At 55.7% G+C, this 21,035-nt stretch overlaps 1 protein-coding gene across 5 annotated transcripts in view; it reads right to left on the reverse strand.

Moving 5' to 3' along the window:
- The window catches only part of EFR3B (EFR3 homolog B), a 49,484-nt gene that overhangs the window by 5,439 nt on the left and 23,010 nt on the right, over positions 1 to 21,035 (reverse strand). For all 5 annotated transcript variants that reach the window (XM_075497621.1, XM_075497623.1, XM_075497622.1 and 2 more), the window contains 14 exons: positions 18,572 to 18,722; positions 12,314 to 12,435; positions 10,024 to 10,173; positions 8,638 to 8,772; positions 8,199 to 8,277; positions 6,703 to 6,838; positions 6,017 to 6,178; positions 5,298 to 5,409; positions 3,389 to 3,440; positions 2,980 to 3,152; positions 2,205 to 2,280; positions 1,177 to 1,338; positions 731 to 862; positions 551 to 618 (listed from right to left, as the gene is read on the reverse strand). In XM_075497621.1, coding sequence (XP_075353736.1) covers positions 551 to 618; positions 731 to 862; positions 1,177 to 1,338; positions 2,205 to 2,280; positions 2,980 to 3,152; positions 3,389 to 3,440; positions 5,298 to 5,409; positions 6,017 to 6,178; positions 6,703 to 6,838; positions 8,199 to 8,277; positions 8,638 to 8,772; positions 10,024 to 10,173; positions 12,314 to 12,435; positions 18,572 to 18,722 — 1,710 coding nt within the window. The remainder of the gene's footprint in view (positions 1 to 550; positions 619 to 730; positions 863 to 1,176; positions 1,339 to 2,204; positions 2,281 to 2,979; positions 3,153 to 3,388; positions 3,441 to 5,297; positions 5,410 to 6,016; positions 6,179 to 6,702; positions 6,839 to 8,198; positions 8,278 to 8,637; positions 8,773 to 10,023; positions 10,174 to 12,313; positions 12,436 to 18,571; positions 18,723 to 21,035) is intronic.

Consider the following 21,035-nt stretch of genomic DNA (forward strand, 5'->3'; position numbering starts at 1 on the left):
TCCCAGAAGGGCTCTCGATCCATCACGAAGGATACAGATGTGCTCAAGAAGGACCACCCTGACCTAGGGAATGTCTCAAGAGAGCAGTGGCATTCACTGGGGGCAGTGTCTCCGTAAAGGACCTCCCCCCCACACGTGACCCGTGCCAAGCGTGCCAGCAGGAACAGGACAGCCCGGCCAGCCTTGCCCTGGGGATGCTCAGCACGCAGCAAGCGTGGCACAGCGGAGCGGCGGGATGACAAACCAGATCTACACCCCTCCTGCCGTCAGACAAGGGGAGGGAACAGCCTGCAGAGCTGATCCCGGCATTTGCCTGGCTGCGAGTGCAAGCCGTGGTGGCCACCCCCTTCCCTGGCTGCATGGGATCCTCCTCAGATTCTAAACAGGCTGAAAACCACTTGATGTCCTTCCCGCTGTGCCATCCCCTGATGGGAAAGGAGACAAGCGCAGGCAAGTGAAGGGCTGATAAACCCATTATCGCCCACCATCTTATGGATGCCAATCCCTCAGCAGCAGGTAGTGGGGAAGAAGGTATTTCCCAGGCTCTTACCTGGGTCTTTCCACAAACACATCTTCAGGGAGCAGATAGGGAGCTTCCTTCTGTCGCATCTGGATGACCTGCAGAAGACAAGCAAGGAGCCAACCTCAAACCCCAGGGGTGACCAGGAGAGCCGATGCCAGAGCCGCCGCAGACAAGGCTTCCGCCCTGTCCCCAGACCCTCCCTCGCACCTCGTGGATGTGCTGGCAGAAGGTGGGCACGGTGGTGAGCTGGCTGATGAGGTTCAGGTAAGCCGCACCGAGGGCGAAGAGCGCGCAGCGGTTGTACGCTGTCAAGTTATCCTCGTTGATCTGGGCAATCTCCTGCAACAGAGACGCAGCCCCACGAGACGAGGATGGACAAGGCCCCAGCATGGTCTCCGTCCACCTCGTGGCATCACCTGCCCTCCAAACATCCCAGCTTTTGGAGCTTGGGTTCGCAGCATTTCAGAGGCTGGCAAGGCAACCGAGGTCTCTCCTCAGCATGTGGGTCTGATCCCACTATGGTGGGAGAAGCTCAGAGCAGGTGAGACACTTGAATTCCCCTTCCTCAGAGACCCCGACTCCAAAACCACCCCCTCCCAGAGGCTCCTTCCCATCACATCTCAGCCCACACACCCAGCTCCCCCTCTGCCTACCTGCACTGCCAGCACCAGGCGGATGAGGTCCACCACCACCTCCTCGTTAGCCAGCTCGATGCTGATGAGCATCAGCATGCTGTAGAGAGCCTCGTAGTGAGCCTGCACGTTGCTCTCCTCCTTGCATATCAGGTAGATGTGCCGGTAGAGCTGCTGGCCATGCTGTGGGGAGACGGAAGGATGTGGTCACCTCCTGAGCATCCCCTGCGAGCAACGCTGCCATCAATGCAGAGAAAGAAAAGCAGCAGGGCCCAGCCAAGGGGCCTCCATCCATGCAGGAGGGAGCAGAGCTGCCCCGGTCACCAAGCAAACGAAGAAAGCCCCGGGCAGAGGGAGCTGTGACTATCAGGTGGCGGTCCACCATTCGATGCTGGACCCTGACAGGGAAGAGGCACTGGCAGGTCCAAGAGCAGAGCCCAGGGCAGGCAAACAACACCCGCAGCACCGAGCCCAGGGAAAGGATGCCTCTGTTGCAGAAGCGTTACAGAAATCACGGCTCAGACCACAACAGAGAAATAAAGCCCTGAGACACGTTGCTTGACAGCAAGGCATGGGACAGAGCAGGGCACACGCTGGCGCAAGGGAAACACGACTCTGCCGTGGTTTTCAGTCGAGGGGCTGCATTGCTGCTCCCTGGTGCGTGCAAGGTAATAAACTGCTCCTCTCTTAGCCTCAAGTTAGCTCCAGAGGGGTTTGCACCACCCCTGAAAATGTTTTGCGGGGAGTGTGTAAAAATAAATAAATAAATAAAAATCAAACAACTTCGAAAGCCAATTGATAAATAGTTTTTGGGATACCAGCACATCCTGGGGTACTCATTCCTTGGGGCAAATAGCAGATTTAGGAGTCTAGAAAGGCCCACGCATGAAGAGCTGATGGAGATTGAATCCCAGTGGCTTTTCCCAGGGACTTCCCCAGGTTTAGAGGCATTATAGGCCTCCCCCATGCTCAGTGTGACCTGGGAAAACAGACGGACAGTCCTTACACCGGTCTGCACGAGGACAGCTTGACTCAGACCCTGCCACTACCTTCTTCATGAAGACAGTATCTTGGCGCGAGCATTTGTCCACTTTCAGCTTCAGGACCGAGATGTCGCTGATGGTGCTGCAAGGAAAGGCCAAGGGGAAGGGAAAACTCAGACACCGGAGGGAGGAGGTGCGATTCCCGCACGCCTGCAGAGCTGCTGGCCAGGAACGAGCTGTCTGGGAGGAATCGAGGGGGAAAGCTAAAGGTGGCTTTTAAAACCCATCTGAGCAATTCGGATATTCAAGAGTATAGAGCCAAATCACAACAGGATTTCAAGGCAGCGGCACTCAGGAACACAAAGGCAAGTTGACAAAGAAGCGTTGCAAGCAAAATGGATCAGCAGGACCACAGCAAAACCCATGGAGATGTTTCCACCTGGGATTACTGTCACCTTCTTCCAAGGTAACGCAGCACGGACAACATGAGTGCCCAGCAGGCCTATCCATGGGGATGCAATGCAGTCGATGAACCCACTTGAGGAGGTTATTGCTCCTGCGCATCCTCCTGGGACCAGTGTCTAACCACAGTTACTTTCAGCAGCGTGGTCCCACGTACCTCTGGGCATGGCCTCTCAGAGAGACCCCCCCACCCATCTGGCTGTTAGCAAACTACTGATCTGCAGCGTTAAACCACCCCAGAACTGGTACCAGATTTATTATTTAATCCTTCCAGCAGCTCCCAATCCTGCAGGCACTCCCAGCCTGGCAAATCTCCCTCCCAAGCCTGCTCTGCAGGGTCTGCAGGTCCCAGCCCTGTTGGGGAGCCCCTGGGATATACCTGATGGTGGAGAATTTCTGTCGGTTCCCGTGGCGATCGATGAAGCTGATCAGGATCTCGAGGACAAAGAGACGGATCTCAGCATCCTCCATAAGGGCTGCGGAGAGCAGCCTGTCCAGGAAGGCGCTGGGAAGTGCCGTGAGCATGTTACTACACTGGAAGCCCACAGAGACCTGCGAGCATCAAAGAAAAAGGGAGGCAACATGACAGTGTCACTTGAGGGGGGTTAAAACAGACCAAGAAAGAGGGGATGCAAGCAGAGAAGACTAAGTACAGCTTGAGCTCTTCCTAAACCAGCCTGGGGGAGAGGGTTCCCAAGCTCAGCTCCCCCATGCCAGCAGCTGGGGGCCCCACATGTCTCATGGGCGGACATTCCTGCGGGGATGGTGACATGGTGACACTCCCATACCTGGAGGAGGGACTTCAGAAGCATTATCTGTGTCAGCCGGTTCCGGTTCTCCCTGTCACGGAGAGAAGAAACAAATGGTAAAATCCAAGTGAAAACAAAACCCCCCTCCTTCCATACCCAAAGGATGGAAAAGCCTCAGAAAGGGCAGGACCAGTTTCCCAAGAGTCACCACTGCAAACAGCCATGCTGTAAAGGTCTCCAGCAAATGAGCTCCAGATTTAACAGCCAGCAAAAAGGCTGCTAAAGGAATGATGAATATCAAAGTATGATATTCCTGCCATAGGCACCAGAAACAAGGCAGCACTCGCATCTCCAGGCAGGCGCAAGCTGAGCTCAGGATGCTGAACTACCCTCTGGATATGCCCATCCCACAGCGGCTCTCGAGGAATGTCGGGTACCGGCTCTGAACAGGCTCCTCACTTTTAAGCAGATGAAAATTGGCAAGCCGAAGCCCAAGCCCTCCTGTCCATGAAGGTCTCCCCGCTCCTCGCTCACGTCTCGCTTCTTGCAAAGCCACCATGAACCACGCTTCCACTTCAGCAACGTGGGGGTTTTTTTTAATGCAAAAAAGAGGAAATATCTCTACTGTCTGCACTCAGTCTTTCCTAGCCCTGTACTGGAAGGGGACACCGAGCTCCCAAGGGATTTCCAGGCTGTCCTGTCACCCATGACATGCTGCCTACCTCTGCCCAGGGACTGAGCCACACCACAAATGGCAGCATCCCCATAAGCCAAACTGCAGGCTGCAGCTCCTCTGCAAGCTCCCGGTTCACCTACACACCCAGAGCAAGCACCATCCTTCACACAGCGTCAGATGAGACTTAAAAACTCTCCCGGAGGAAGCTCACGAGCTGATAAAGGAGCAGTGACAAACAGCCTGGCGCAGCCAGCCTAGCACTGAGAAGTGACTGCCATCCTGGGGCTATGAGCCCGATTCTGCTCCTGCAGCAAGAAAAGCTGCCCTGGCCAAACGGCACCCAGCGGGTCTCCCACCGTGTGAATCGGGATTGAACGCAGGCGTCAGGAATTACCCCCGTGTGAGCGAGGAGCAGAGCGTGTCTCCTATCAGCCGGCAAAGTCTCTCTCCCATCAGAGACAAGTGGGAAGAGCCCGACCGTACTTTGAAGATAAATATAGCATGAAAATCTGTTTGCTCCTTACCTACATGTTTCAGCGCTGATACCCTCGCTCCAAATAGCTCTCTCATGGTCTGTTCCCACACTTCTTAAGCAATTATGTTGTTTGGGTGTTTTCCCTTCCTTCTCTTCCTCCACCACCGGGTATAAATACCACCTCCCGCTCAGTGTTAATAAAAGCTCAGAGGCAGCTCAGAGGGGCCACGCGCCAGCGGTGGGAGGCAGCGACGAGCAGCCAGTCCCACGAAGCCATACGTGAGCTTCTCAAAAGCCCCCAGCAGCCCTCACTCACCAGCGGCCACCTCGCTGCCCTGAGAGTCACTCCCCTGAATATTATTTTTAGTTCCTGGCTAGTTTTGGATGACCCCCCAGGACCGAGCTCCTGACGGCTGAATTTCTCAGCAAGTACCCCAAAGAAATGCAGAGTTCAACTGCAGCACCACTGCCTGTAAACACCTTTCCTCCTCGATGCTCCGGTGTTTCAAGGGGTCCTTGTCACCACATTTGCAGCAGACAGCAAAGCATTTGAAACAAGGATCTCACATTGCACAGCTTCCCTTGGTCTTCGGTGGAAGCCCTCGATGCTCAGCCTTTCCAATAATGCGCCCACGTCCCACTCTGTCCCCAAAGGCCACCTCAAGGTGGGAACGGTTTCAGGAGCTCCCCAGCACTTTCAGCCCCAATTCAAAGCCTTACACCACCGCACACGGGACAGCGGCAGGGAGAGCAGGGCAGGGGGGAGCAAGAGGAGGGAGGAAGGCACCCGTTCTCACCCGGCTTTGCCAGCCTCGATGGACTGCTGCAAGGATGGTAGCGGCACCTTGTTCATGATGAAGACCATCACCTCAGACTGCTGGTAGGTGGGCAGCGTGCTGGCGAAGGACCCTGCGGGGACAAGAGCGAGCTGGCAGCGTGCGAGGCGCAGCCCACCGCCCCCAGAAGCGCCCAGAGCCGTGGGGTCTGCCCGCCTGCCCCACTCCAAGCCAGCTGCCAGACCCTCATAGCCAGGCTGGGATACAACGCCTGCCTGGATCCGGTACCCGCAGGCAGCTTTACCTTCGGGGTGCTTCAAGACCCATCAAAACACCTCCCAGGTGGGGCGAGGCTGAGAGATGCCAACCCCTGCCTCTACCCCTTCCTTTTTCAGGGCTGGTGCATCCCCATCCTCAGCGGCTGCAGCGGGCTAGCGCCTGCCCTCTTTCCCTCCTCTCCTTCCCTTCCTCAGGGTCTCCTACCCAGGGAGAAACACGGACTCTGCCTGCGCACAGCAGCTCTGCCGGGGACGGCTGGGGTTGCAATGCCACCTGCCGATAACCCGCCGCCACGCTTGCAGCATGCCGCAACAGATAAATCTCATTTCCCATCACCGCTTTTAGGAGGAGAGCGACTTTGTTTCAGCCCAGATAATCCTGCAGATGCACAAGGCAGAAACCCGCTGCGCAGGGGGTCACCCACCAGCACAACCTACGCCGGGCACCGCAGGATATCCCACCTATGGTTTTAATGACGGCCTCCTGGAACATCCTCTCCTCATGTTCCTTGATGATCTTGGTGCTGACGCCAGCGGCGCAGTCGTAGCTCCCCGTCAGCGCGTAGTCAATGCTGAGCCGCAGCTGCCGTAGCAGGGTGTTAAACACCTCCAGCACCGTGGGGCCTGGGGTGGCGAGAGGGGAGAGACGGTGGAGCATCGCCGGAGGAGAGAAGCAGTTTTCCCCACGGAGATGGAGGCTGTAGTTTCCCCCAGAATAGTGTGGTTTATACCTCCCACCACCCCATAAACAGGTTGAAAAACAGTTTGGCCAGACACAAAGTGACTTTTAACCCCCACCAGCTCCCCCAGTCAAGACAGGAGAGAAATGTCCTTCCGGGAGCACCATCAGCTCAGCATATTCACAGCAAGCCCCCGAAAATCCCTTTGCCCCCGGCCACGAAGGCAAAGGCAGGCATTGCATTCAGCCTTCTAGGATTAGGTCACTGCATGTGGGCATGGGTGTTGCTCTTGGGAGCGCTGAAATGGCACAGAACAGATCCCCAGCACCCCTGGATGCTCCAGGCTGGATCCTCCAACACCAGCTCACACTTGGGCACACGCCAGAGCCCAGCCCAAAGCTCCGGCACCTCTCCCGCTGCAATAAAAGGGTGAAGGGATGGATGGAGAGGATAAATGTATCCACTTACCAACAGATCCGGAGGCTGCGATCACCGCTGCCTCTGAGAGGACCTCCACGATGCCCGCGCGCACAGTGGCTGCGCTCTTGCTGTTGGCATCCAGGTGCCCCAGGAGCTGCTGGATCACAAGATGGGAGTGCTGCGGCTGGAAGGAGAACGCCAGCATCAGCACGGGTGCTGCATGCACGAGGTGACAGCCCCTTTCTGTAACCCACAGGGCTACCGGGGATGAATCCTGCACACGTGCCTGGCTGCACCAAGAGTCTGCCCGGCTCTTTCCGAGACAGCTCTGGATGCAAAATGAGAGGAGGCACCTGGAGGAAGCCTGTTTTACATGACTGAGCAAGAGCTTGGAGCAATTTGCACAGGAAAAATGATCTAAAGAGCTGTACAGATCTAACGAAATGGTGACAATCCTGGGGATTTCAGGGAGAAGGGATTTGGTTTTTGCCAGGGTTTCCCAAACACGTCTATACTTCAAAAGGGTCCTGCTGAGTTATTGTGACCTTATACCTCCAATATGCATTAACAGGATTTTATAAAATCTAGTAGCGCTGTAAAGGGGTTTAGGCAGTTTACAGGATTAAAAACAAGAAACGAGAGCAGGGGGCGGCGATCTGCTTTTCACTGTAAGAGTTCTCCAAGCAGACCTTGGCCGAGTCCAAAAGCGAAGCAAACTCCCAAGGGAGTGAAGTGGGGCAGCAGGTCTGGGACAGCCCCAGCAGAGTGGGAGCAGGGTGGGAAGGCAGCACCGTGCCCAAGAGCATGCAGGGACCCAGGCAAAGGGAGTTTCATTGAGATCCACGTGGAAAAAGAAAGGATGGAGCTTTTCCCATCACTTTGGGGTTTACCTAAACTGCATTTCCATGGCCCCCAGTGAGAAGGGAAGAGCCTGGCAGGGTCTGTCTCTCAGCATCCCCATGTCTAAGGACAGGGATGCTGCGCTGCCGTGACACCCCGTTTGCCCGGGGCATGTTTCACCCCAGACAGCCCCTCTCCTTTTCTGCAGGGACAAGGAACTTGGGTTGATTTACACAGCAGCAGCCCGAAAAGAGGCAGCTTTCCATCAGAGCCCAACTGCTTCCTTCGGAGCGTTTCACAGCGCGCCGCTAGCTAGCCTCGTCTGATTCAGCAGGGCTTTGCTTTCCGCTGAAAGGGAGGGAATCGCTCCCGGGACTGAGACACAAGCTCCACGTGCAGCATCCTAAAACACGCACGGCTGGCACACAGCCAGGCTAACTAACGCCTATCAGCCATTTCCCCGCGTATCCGCGGGGCTCCCAGCCCACGCTGCCGTACACCCGGACTGTGTCCGTTTCCAGCCAGTTTTGGGGCGCGCTTCGTGGCCAAACTCATTGCGAGCGCTCGGACTCGGCACTGCCAGGATGCGGCAATGCGACGGCGGCTCTGACTCAGCCCAGCCGTGGAGGCAGACGCGGGTGCTCCCAAGCATGCATGAGCATCCCCAACCAGCGCTGCCGGCCAGAGTCCCGCCAGCTCCCCACCTGGATCGAGTACATGATGATCCTGAAGCAGCACGTGGCAAAGATCTTCGGCTCCCAGAGCGAGTGGTTATCCAGGTGGCTGGGGAAGAGGTGGAAAGAGAGGGGAAAGTAACTGTCGGTCCCCCAAACCCTGCAGGGGTGCAAAGCAGCACCAAGCACCAGGGATGGCCAGAAGCAGCAGGGAGCAAACGCTGCAGGCGAGGGCAGGGACATGAACTCCTCTCCGGGGTGACTTTTCTCAGCGACAGGTACCTAGCCCATGCCATCTTCCTCACTGCATCCAAAAATGAGAGCTCAGCCTGAAACCCAGTCCCCATCTCCAGTACTTTGCCAAGGGGAGCCAGAAGAGCTCATGCCTTCACCCCAGCTCTGGCCCACATTGGCTGTTTCCCCGTGCCTCAGTTTCCCTTGTGCCAAAAATGAGGGATGCATGACTTACATGAGGACGGGTTTGATGGCGTTCTTGATGTTGCCGTATGCCGCTCGGCCCAGCAGCTCCCGCAGACACCTCTCCGCCAGCTCCGTAGGACTCTCCTTCTCCTTCTCGGTGGCTTGCAGCGGGGAGGGGGAGCGGCTGTGAAAGCAGAGGAGGGCGATGAGAGCAGCACTGAGTGTGCGGCAGCAGTGGGGGAGAAGAGGCACAGAGCCCGGCCAGGGAAGGCTGGAGCAAAATGGTCCTGCCATCTGCCCGCGCCTGCCGCTGCACAGGGCCGTGGGCTACCCCTCGCACAGCCCGCAGCCACCCCACAGCAGCCAAAAACCAGATGGGGTAGCTCCATCCCAGCAGAGCCCAGCGATAACGCGCTGCTGGATTTGAGCCAGATCAGAGAGCAGCACGGGTGCACGGATCACAGGGGAAGGGGACGTGCCAGGATGGCCTCGCCTGCAGTGCCAGGCTGTGCCAGGCAGCGGGGACAGCCCCCGTGTCCCTGGGACTGGGAGGACGATCACAGTGCTCAGTGCTGGGAGGGAAGGATCTTATCAGTGAGGACACAGGACATAACGTCCTCCCAGGGTGGACACAGCCTCCCGGGGGAGGAAGAGCAAAGCAGTCACGGCCCGGCACAAGTCACCCTGAACATGCACACCCCAGAGGAAATCCATCCCCTTTTTCCACACTCGAGCTGTTTGGCATCACACAAACACCGTGAATGCTTTTTCCACCTTGATGCTTCAGTTTACAAGAAAAAGGGAAAAGGCATCTGGCCAGAAGCCAGCTTCCCAAGGCTGATACATCTCTCTCAACCTTCAAAAGGAAAACCCCAGGAGGAATTAACGCCTGCTTCTCTGCTCTGCTCTTCTCAGCTAAGCAACTCCCCTTCGAACACCCAGCTGGTGGGAAGCACGCAGCTGGCGGGGGGTTACGCCGGAAGAATGGAGGGACAGCGAGCAAAGCTGTATTTCAGTTCCTGAGATTCCTCTTGCCTGGCTTTAAAGTAACTGCTTAGGTAGCATTTAAGCAGGAATCCCTCACAGAGGTCAACCCACTCGAACAGGCAGCTCAGAGCCTTTGCAAACAGCGTGCCTTAACTGCAGGGACGGCGCAGAGAGCTCTCTGCTCCACCGGAGCCACCGTGCCCTGCAGTGACCAAGACAGCAATAACCTTCATGGCACCGGGTGGCAGGCAGAGCTCCTGCCACCAGCGGCATCCTTCGGTGAGGTACTCGCAGGGTTTCCCCTCTGGCCACTCGCCACATTTTTCACGAGCTGCAGGCACAAATCAGCCTGCAACGCCTCTGCCCTGCAAAAACCTTGCCAAAAGCAGCCCCGGGGCCCTGAAGCCGCTGGCGGAGCAGAGGGGTGATGGCAGTGGCAAGCACTCACCTTTCGGCCTCCTCCACGTGCTGTAAGTTGAAGAGCAGCGAGGGCACGATTTTGTCCATGTGCTGCGGGTCCCAGATGTTGGCTTGGAGCTCGTCATTCACCGTCTTCCTCACCACCCCTTGCAGGCCTTTAATGCCAGACATCCGGATCCTGGGAAACAAATTGACACCAAAATGCTACATATCTATATAGCATACGTTATTTTACATTTATTTACATATATATAAACGGGTGAAACTGCGCAAGAAGTTGGAGAGAAGACACCGCTATCTGCGCTGCTGGAAGGGTTCCTGCAGGCGATGCCCCAGTTCCCAGCTCCAGGCCTGGTATACCCCAGGGCAATCCTTCTGCCTCGCATCCGTGAGAGACGTGGCTTCCCGCAGCCTGACAGACGCGAGAGGGAAAGGCTCTGAACCAGCTAAAATCGTCCTGGCAGCAGCAGCCGGCTCCCATCCACCGTCTTTCCCGGGAGGCCCCCAGGCAAGCAGCAGCCACTCATCTCCCCGGCACGCGCTACCCGAGATGGAGAGGTGGCACCAGCAAGCCTGGCCTCTCCGAAGGATTGGTTTTGGAGCTGGGAGGTCTCTGCTCTCCAGCTGCAGCATGCAGGGAGGGTTTTCCCACTTCCCTCCTTCCCAGCAGCTGCAGAGCCGTGCTGTGCCCATGGGGATGCTGGGTGCTAGGGAAACTTAGATGCTTTTTGACACCTATGTCCTTTCCGGGACCAAAGATCCTGACTCTGCTCCAGTCTACAATAAAGTCATCAATAAAAATCTCCCTACACAGCAGGATTCCCAGGTCTGAAACCAGCCCCTCAACACCCACTGCTAATGCCCAAGAAAGATAGCACGTGCTTATCTGCAGAAATAAATGCATTAAATAACCTGCTCTGAGGTCTCCCTAACACATTTTGCAGATCTAATCAAGGCAATAATCTGACCAAGACACAATTCTTGAGGGAGGCGCATTGAGCAGGCCCCAGGAAAACAGCCTGCTCCTTTTTAATTACAGGAGATGCCGAAATTTCTGTCTTTCCAGTCTCCAATGCAATTTAGCCAGCGTCACCAGTGCCCTGAAGGTCAAGTGGAAATAATGAGCCTTCTGCATTATTTTCTTGTTAAGGAAAAAAACCCACCTGTGAGTCTGCAGCGGTAAAAGGAGGCAAGCCTGGGCCTCAGAGACAAGCCTCTGCGAGAAGTGGCGAACCTCAGGGGTTCGCCCCTCTGCAAGGCAACTAGTCCCTGGTACAGCAGCTCCAGGAACAGCACCACACAATGTGCTGAAATGCTGCCTGACATCTGGGCTCTGCTTAAAACTTGTCTCTGGCAGCAGCGGCCTCCTGCCCGGAGCTTCCTGGCGAGAGCCACAGGCGCTACGCCATCGGTGCCTCACAGGGCCATTTCAAGCGCCGGGTCTTTTTAAATACACCACCGACAGGCCTGGCCTTGGCAGCAGTAAACAACATTAATCTGTCTGCTTTGGTCGTAATTAATCCCCCTGGGGTACATTTCCCATCACAGCAAAGCAAATCAGTCCTCGATGCTGTCTAGAGAGATGTAACCGCCTTTAAACGTGGAAAATAACAGACCACACGGCTGCAGGAGGCAGTTTTTGAGTGAACATTCATTCTGCTAAGAGTGGAGGGTCTCTTCCCATCGTTATCATCGTTATCATCGTTATCATCGTCATCATTTTGGGGCCAGGATCATTTCCTTGCCTCCCGCTCCGAGCTGCAGCTGTCTGCGGGCCATGGCCCTGGAGCAAAGGTGAGAAATGCTTGAGGATGCACTGAGGCAGCCCTGCGACGGGCAGACTGCAGGTGGTACCTGCTCACATTTTTCCCCAAAGAAAAGAAGTTGGAAGCCCAAGGGCATATTTGTTCCTCGTCCTGCCATCGGCCGTGGGCAGAGCGAGCCAATGCCTGAGCTCAGCTGGCCCTGCTCTCAGGACAGCACATGCAAACCAACTTCTCTCACACAGGTGTCATACTGCATGCAACATCCCACACAGCAACAGAGGCTGGATATGAGCCGCACTGTGTTTTCTAGGCTCCTGTTTCATCCTCCCATATAGTCAGCGGGGTTTAATGCTTGGAAAATAAGGGCGGGTAAAGAACAGCAGCCTGAATGTGCCCAGCTCTGGGGAAATCACTGTGCATCTCCATCACAGCACAAAGCAGTCAACCTGTCCCCAAAAGCAGGGGCTTCTCCAGGGAAGGCAGAGGCTGGAGGCACAGGGAACGCGTTCGCAGAGCCAGCGGGGCCAGGGACACCCCGCTCGCGGCACTCACTTTGTCCGGATGTCCAGGTCGTCGTGGCTGGAGTGGCACATCTCACTGAAGCGGGAGACAAAGAAGTCGTAGCTGCGGTGATAAGATGGGGTGTCCTCTTCGATGTTGGCAAACTTCACGAACTGGGAGAGAAGAAAGAGGGGGTCAGCCCAGAGGGCATGACAACAAAAATATTCTTAAAATTCCTCTCCAAACCAGCAAATATTTGTGGGCTTCAGAAGTGTGACCCAGGGCTCTTCACTACAGCAGCTCGGCGTGTACTTGGGACGATGTGACTGTGTGCTTCCCCCGTCCCCGACCTTTATCTCCTGCAACCCTGCTTAGGTGATAACCACCAGTGGTGATTGTAATGGATGCATCTGGCTCAAAGTGGATTCGGGAGACAGATAAAACCACAATAGCCTAGGGCTATCATGCAATGCGCCCACCGAAGAAACCGATGCAAATATGACTATGGGTCAATCATCTTACCCCCATAAATAGTGAGCAGCCCAAGAGCCCTTGGAGCTCTCCTGCACGGCAGCGGGCTGCACGCCAGGATCTCCCCTGGAGCAGGGACGCCTCTCAAGGTTACTCCTCGAGGTCGAGAGATTCCTTGCCGCAACAGATCCTCAGTAAGCGACTAATAGCATGCTAAACTTTGAAATCTTAGCTAAGTGATATAAAGGATTGATTGCACACATATAATCCTTTAGACATGAACCATTGACCAAGTCCGGGACTAGGACTGGATCCAGCCGCACCTAGACTCCTCTCTGAGAAGGAGTTTAGGAAGCAAGGGGATCTTTTCCGAACCTCATGACTCAACGGGAGGGTCTCCCTGACAGTTTTGTCTGACCCTGTCCTCTCTGCAGTAAATGATCAAGCATACCTTGCCATCAAATCTTGTTAAACCACTGTCGCATTGAACTTTGTTAACTCCCTGTTCTGTATCAATCAACTGTATTTTCACTTCTCTCTTGCGAGTGAAGTGCACTCTCACTCCATCCGCGTCAGATGACAAGTCAGGCTCCCCAGCTGTAACCAGGACACGGGGTCCCCAAGCGGGACCGTGCCATCATACTGTCCCACCGAGCTCCATCAGCACCCTGGCCTGGCTGCAGATGCTGCAAACCTCACCACAAGCCCCAGTGATCCCTGTAAAATGCATTTAGAGGTGCAACGAGGCTCTGAGTTAGGGATCCCTAATATGCAGCACACACCAGTAACAGGAGATGAATCTGCCCCCAACTTCTTTCCATCCTCCCAGACAGCACAAAACCTGGCCAACATTTCCCAAACGCTGCTGCAGGGGTGAAAACAGCCTTGGAAATGCCAGCGGAGAAACCAACTGCAAGCAGGTTCTTAACCACATTCCAGATCTCGCCTGCAGCACCCAGCAGCATGAGGTCCCATCGCTCCCTTACGGCATGGCCGTGCCAACAGGCGCGGAGCTTGCCAGAAATGCCAGCTGACCAACAGATCTGGCTTTTAAGCTTTCAGGGAGAGAATTAAGCAGGAAGAAAGGATAAACATGTTTTCAAGCTTTCCTCTGAATTCTGAAACTTATTCGTGAAAAGATGGGAACAAAGGGTCGGGCAGGAAGGGGGAACCTCAACGCATCCGGTCGTGCTGACAGGGGTAGCTTTAAAAAAGGAAAAATAAATAAAACCTCAATAGCACAAGAGCTGCCACAAAATCCAAGGCATCAGCTCCTGGCTGGAACATACAGAGCATTCAGCCCCTATCCACCCAACAGCGCCCGGTGCTGCGGACGGATGAGGTTTATCCTTGGCCTGGGACAAGCATCGTGCCACGAAGTCCCCGTGCTTTATCTCCCCGCTGGGAGCAAGGGCATAAGCAGCTGCTTGCCGAGATTTTAGGCAGAGAAATCTGCTGGCTGCTTTTGTGTTCCTGTGCTGCACCTGCTTCCGCACGCTGGGAAAGCTGAGGCCATTTGCATGGGCATGCAATGACGGGAGAGAATGCTCCCTGTCCGAGCAATTCCCCGAACCACCCCAGCTGTTAACCGCTACCCAGCAACACCAGGAGAGCAACGATGCGGTGCCGATGCCGGTGCAGCCTCATCGCTTACGACAGCGTGGTACGAAGCTCTGCGGTCACACCGAGCAATCCCACGTCACTCGGGCAAGCTGTCCTGGGCCAAGGCATCAGGACCACTGGGTTCCTCTTCCAGCTGGGAGGACCTAACCTACCTTCAAGGGTTTACCTGTCCGCCCGGCATTTCTTAAGGGTGCTCAGCACCCGCTGGAGAAGCCATGCTGCACGGGAGCTCCTTCTTTACCCCAACCCTATCTGCAGGCTTTTCTCACTTCTTGCTTTCTGCATTTGCTGGCATCCAGCCCCGCCAGGAAAGCAGCGGGCAAACGGCTCACTGGTGCCCCTCCACAGCTGGCAAAGCCAGCCTGCCCGTCCCAGCACATCATACCGGCGCCGATTAGGATGCACCCGCTGCGCCAGGCTATTAATAACGTCAGCTGCAAAGGCTGGCTCTGCGCAAGTGAAGGAGCCGGCTCAGCCCCACCAGGAACTGTTCCCAGGGTGCAGGGACCGGCTCCAACCGATAAACGGCTCTTACTCACCAGAAAAATGCAAGGCTGTTATATAAGAAACCTCTGTACCAGGCAGAGCACAAAGTAGGTTTTTTTTAAGCTCATGGCAACTCCACGTGCAACCGGAGGAGAGGGCAGGATGCAGAGCGAGGAATAGTAACGGGGCTCCCTGTGGCAGCTCCGGGAGAGCCGTCCCAAGCGTCCCGTGGCCAAGAAGAATCGTGAAAGAAAGGAAGGAAACAGCTTCTCCGCAGCCAGTATCTGCAGGTATCAACCCCACACCCACGCGGAGGATGGCAGCTCGTTTGTGCCATCAGGCAACCAAACAGGACCACCTCATCAGCGTTCCTTATTCTGAAGCTGTCGAGGCCCTGGAGATGGCCAGCCCACCCATCCATGCCAGCGGTTCAGCTCCCTGCCCCGAGGGCAGCTTCCCCAGCCGGCTGTCAGGCACAGCGAGCCCTGCCGGCCTCTGTCCTCGGGGGACAGACATCCCCGCGCAGTGCCACTGTGCCCGGTGACACTGGATGCAGCGCAGTGTTCACATCTGCCAACAGCTGGAGGCAGCTGCCCCCTCTGCAACCATTTTCAGCCTGCAGCTTCCGGCAGGGCCAGAACTTATAAAAAGCAGCCAAGAACAGAGAAAAATCAGCCTCAAAGCCTCCCTGTCCTGTCAACGGGACATTTTTAGGACTCTGCTACTTGCTCAGACTATTGCATTTTTCCAAGACTTGGCTGCCCCGACAAGGGTGCTGTACCATGCGGCAATTACAGGGGATGCCCACTCCGGTCCCGCTGCCCAGTGGCAAAAAGCAGCACCAGGACGCATGGAAATGACCCAGCGAGAGCTCGGCCGGCAGGAAAGGAGGCATCAAACCTTCAGGGAAAGCAACTTATTTTCACTAATAGGCACCGCATCCCAGCTGAAAAGCTGCTGTGCAGCTTCATGCCATATTTCGACTGAGAAAACAGTTTAAAACATTGAAATGCAACACTATTTCCGCTGTGGTTTGAAGGGGTGCGGGGCTGGGCAGCTTGGGGCTCCCGTGCTTGAAGCCGACAAGCTCCAGCTGAAACACGGCTGGGATGAGCAGGGAGCAAGCGCAGGGGAAACGCGAGGAGCGCGGCTGCCTTAGAGAAGCAAAACAACGGCTGGGAAGGGATAACACTGCCACCTATAAATACATCAGACATAAATACATCAGAAGAGGAACATCAAGGCGGGGGAAGAGCTGTTTAAATGAAAGATCAATGTTGGTTCGAGGAAAAATAAAATGGGAATGACATCGAGCTGGAAATTAGATGGTTCCTACCCAAAGCGGGGAGGTTGCCCAGCAGCCGCCTAACGAGGATGAGAAACCAAAGTGGATTTAAGCTGCAGCTCCATATGTTCACCCCGGGGATTATAGGATGGGGTTATAGCGATCACAGGACTCCGGATTTTCGCTGCCGCCTCCAGCGCTGCGGCCGTGGGGCCCGGCAGGCTGGTCCCTGGGATCAGCCCCTCCGCAGAGCAACACCTTGGCTCTGTGCGAGGAGGGAGACGTGTTTCAGGCGCGATTTCACACCGCGGAGAATGACTCACTTGGAGCAGGTTTCTATAAACAACCTCCTCCTGCCTTTGCCATCAGCTCCGTTATTGTGAAGATTGCTTGAGACAGCACCCTCTAATTAAGCACAAGCCTGAGGCGCATTCCTCATTAGCAGATATAGGAAGAAGTGTCTCATTATCATTACTCACTTTTCTATAAAAGCCCACAAGTTTTCTGTGCTATTTGCCCTCTGAATGCTGCCACGCTCGAGAAGGCAAAAAAAAATCATGGCTAAACCATCATTCCTGATCTGGACTCCTCATTAAAACACCCGCTGCCGATTCCTGACTGCAGTGACAGCAGCGCTAAGAAAACACCTATCCATGATTCAGGACCATCCCTCCTCTCCGTGGGTGCCTGAACACGGGAGGTTTGCTCCGCACAGGCAGGAAACTCGGGGCAGGGTTCCATCTTGCCGTGACCCAATGCCTCCTGCTCAAGGATGTCCGTGTTGGGGCCGGTTCACTGAAGCCTCTGCGGTGAGGGCTGTCCCCTCCCCGGCTCCATGCCGGCAGCTCCTGTCGAGGTTCAGCTCCATGCCATGTGCCGGTGGCCCCTCTGATGCAGTGCTCTGCTTGGGCACCAACCATCCAAGGACCTGAGGAGTGTCCAGAGAGCGGCCACGGAGAGGGGGATGCTGGCTGAGTTAAACTCTAAACCCTACCTCCACCCCAGGTCCCTCTGGACCCTGGGACAACCCCTACGCTTCCCAAACAGCTCGGGGGCTGGGGAAGGGGATATCGGATGTGTTTGCAGGCAGGGCTGCACTGCAACATAGGGTGTTTTCTTAGCAAGAGACCCAGCTTCTTGCCACGGGGACAGATCCAGGCAGCTCCGGCACATCTCAAGAAGTTTGGACAGCAAGTGGCACCTCTGCGGTCTCCCACAGAGCTTAGGCCGCCCTTGGGCGGAGGGATGTGGGTGCTGCCTGGAGACCCTGCTCCTATTGCAAGGGGCTTTCTCAGGCAGCCCCTGCAGCATACCCAGGGCTTACAGTGGCATCGCCGCACTGAAATGCCACGGTAAGCTGTTGTCAGCAGTGGGTTTCAACTGAGGGATCGATCCTCCTGCTTCTTCAAGGGCTGTGGATTAATAGGTTTGCCGATGGCCAGCTCACATCACTTTCAGCTGGGAGCAATTAGCTGCGAGGGAGAACGGGGCATGAAAAGTCTCTGCTCGGCTGCCCATGCTTCAGCGGAGGCATTTACAACCCCACATCTGGGACTGTGCCGGCTCCTGGAGGAGAGAAGCATCACGGGGCACAGTGCTGCCCCGTCCGGGAGGCGTCAGCAGAAACATTAATACCGTCCCTCTCCCCGTCACACACGGCAGAGAATTAAAGCTTAGGGCTGAGCTGTCTATGCATTTCCCAGGCACTTGAGAGAACAGCTACCCAGTCCACAGGATGATCAGCTCCATCTAAACCCCCTCTTAAAAAGCAGCAAGGGCAGATGCTGCTTGCCCAAGCCAAGCTACAGGGCACTGGCAGAGCCCTCACAGGCCCAGGTGTCAGGTACACCCAGTGTTCCCAGTAAAAACCAGCAGAAAGGCTACGCACAAGTGGCTGCTAGCCAGGATTAGCAGTTTGGTTGCTGGGAGGACATCACCTTTGCTCATCCGTGCTTCTCTTTTCCCTTCATTTTATGTCTCTGACCGACACATCCCCAGTCCAGCTACGCCATTTATTGCAAGCAGCAGCTCTGTTTAAGCCAGCCCTTTTCCGAGCACAAAGAGCTCCCAAAATCCATGGGGATCACCTCCTAAGTTGGTCTATTGTCCGAAACCGCTGACAGCCCGTGTCCTCAGGCTCACTTAGGAAAAGATGAATTCAAGGGAGGGAAGGCATGGCAGCCGAGATCAGAGACCAGCAACTGGTCACAGACAGCAAACAGCAGGGACAGCACACAGGCGGCACAGCTGGGGTCTCAGAAACCTCACGCATGGCAGGACACATGAGGGGACACCATAAATCCTCCCCTGCAGCCGCTCCCTGTCCTTTCCCACCAAGGTTTCCTGCCCTGGCACTGTGCGGAGATGTGGGGGTAACAGGCAGGGTGGAAAACCAAGGACAGGGTCAGCAGGGTGCTGCCACCCCCCGCTGCACTCCTACTCACCGAGTTGGTGCCCAGGATCTGCAGGTTGGGCTTCTCCGACTCCAGCAGCTTTGCCACCATCTTTAGGAAGCTCTCCACGAAGAGGTTGATGCTCTGACAGTGGCAGGCCATGAGGAGCTGGTCCAGGGCCTCCATGGCAATGCACACGTACCTGGGAGCAGGCAGAGGCCAGGGTCACTCCCTGACAGCAGCACGGGCCCGCAGCCACCCCTCCTCCTTCCCTCTCCCAAGCCGCCTGGGTGCCCACCAGCAAAATGCCAACCTCCTGCCCTGGCCAACACAAGCAGAAAAAATTTACAGCCAAAATACCCTTGGGATATTTTTAGATGGTGTTGGCTGCTCCCAGCATCTCTCCTCCTAGCAAAGACCCAGCTGCCGCAGGACCAAGGCTGCCAGCAACACCCTGCATCTCCCCCGACACTGCTTGTGGGCTTCCCTCGCCCTGAACTGGTCTTTATATCCCGTGAGGGAGCGCTGGGCTTTGTACAGGGTGGGCTCAGTGTCAAACGCAGCCTTTCTCGCAGACCCAGCTGGTCCTGGCCAGGGAGGAGGGACAGGACGAGAATACAAAATTAGACCGATGTGCTCCAGAAAATAAATACACAATAAAGCAACCCTGCAAAGCATATTCACATCACCCCAGAAGTTCCCGGGGTGAGCAGGGCTTCCTCCAGCCGCGCACAGACCAGGATGCAGCACTGCCCACACCAGGATTACCGTGGTCCCCATCCCTCCTCTGGGGATGGGGCTCAATCTTGGCTCTGCGTGCTGAACGGGGACAGGGGAAGCCCAGAACATGGTTCAAATACAGCAGCAAGACGGGACGCAACCATGACAGGTCCTTGGGCCATGCAAGGGGGCCTCCCTGAGCACAGCACATCCCTTCACCATCCCTCCCGACCAGACTGAGCTCACCCACAGACCACCCTCTGGCAGCTGGCTTCGCTGCAAGCTGCTATGGCACATCTTCCAGGCTATCCATTAAACCAGTCCTGCGATGCTCCTGCCTCTCCTGCTGCCTCTAAGAGGAAGCTGGAAGACCTCATGCCCAGCGATGAATCTCAATCGGGTGCCCGTTACGGAGGTGGCCAGATGCTTATACTGCACTTGCAGAATTTGTCAGGTGTTGCTTCGTGTTTCCAAGACAAATTGGACCAGTTGCTCAGAGCAGCTCTGGCAAAACCTGTTTGCAGGCTAGTCCTGCGACACTTTCTACACCAACGGCGTCTGGTTCATCACCAACGCGGTGGCCGGAGCCCCTGGATGGGCTCCTTGTGCGATGACCACACTGCCCTCCCGTTGCTGGTCACCCACTGTGTGCATAAAGCCCAGCAAAGAAGCAAACCCCAGCCTCGACTGCTCTGAGTGGACGTTTATTCCAGCCGGAGTTGCCCAAATACACAGAAAAACCCAGATGGTGATCGCACCGAGTCTCACAGCTCCAGCTCTTCTTGCAGGACCTCTGAGGTACCCAAACACCCAACACAGACTCGGTACCAGGACGCTGGGAGTAAAACAAACTTTGCAGCTCCTTACCACCTCCCTTTGGCTCCTGCTCTCCGTACAGCTGTGAACCTTTGTACCACGGCAGCTCCCATCGAGCCCAGATCTCCTGCCACAGCCAAAAGCAGGAGGTGGCAACCCTCTGATAGCGAGCACAATTCCTCCTTTAACCTCCATTTTTCTAGCCAGCTCCTTGCACGGCTAAATTCGCAGCCTGGGTGGCATGCAGCAGCCACCAGCTTGTGCTGCAAGAGGGAAACCCGAAAGCACCGAGCTTGCCAGCGGCGAGGTGGGCAGGAGCTGCCCACCCACTTGCGCCAGCCCTGCCTGCGCACTGAAGGGCAGCTGGGGAGGCAAACGGCCCTCTCGGGGAAAAGGAGGTGTCTGATAAACCCCGGACTTCCAGGTACCAGCTGGTAAAACACAGCAAGAGCGATCCCTTCTCCTGAGGCTCCAGAACTGTTGAAATCTGGCTCCAGTCTTGAGTAGCTACTGTGGTGTCTTGTAGCATGGTTGAGCTCGCGCTGCAGCCTGTCCTTCAGATACCATTACTGCTCTTCCAGATACTGTGAAAATAAGCAGCCAACTATTCGTGGATCTGTGAGGCTCCAACCCATCTGTCAAACTGGGTTAAAACTGGCCCAGAGGGAAAAAACAGGTATGAAGAGGTGACTGACAACCAGCATGAAGCATCAAGCTCCTTTCTCATAGGAAAGAAGGCTGAAAACAACATTCTGTGCCCAGTATTATTGCAACAGCACGGCTTCTCTTTTGGGAACAACCAGACACAGGCCACCAAGAGGGAAAGGGGACACTTGTGGAGTTGTCACCTCCGCCCCACCCCAACCATCCTCTTACAGACGGTGGGTTGCATTGCTGCAAACTCAAACAAGAACACTTTCTCCTTTTAGCAATAAAGGTAACAAAAAGATGACACCCAGCAGGCCTGAAATCAAGGCTA

Source organism: Mycteria americana, chromosome 3 (genome assembly GCF_035582795.1).
Source record: "Mycteria americana isolate JAX WOST 10 ecotype Jacksonville Zoo and Gardens chromosome 3, USCA_MyAme_1.0, whole genome shotgun sequence".
Lineage (NCBI taxonomy): Eukaryota > Metazoa > Chordata > Aves > Ciconiiformes > Ciconiidae > Mycteria > Mycteria americana.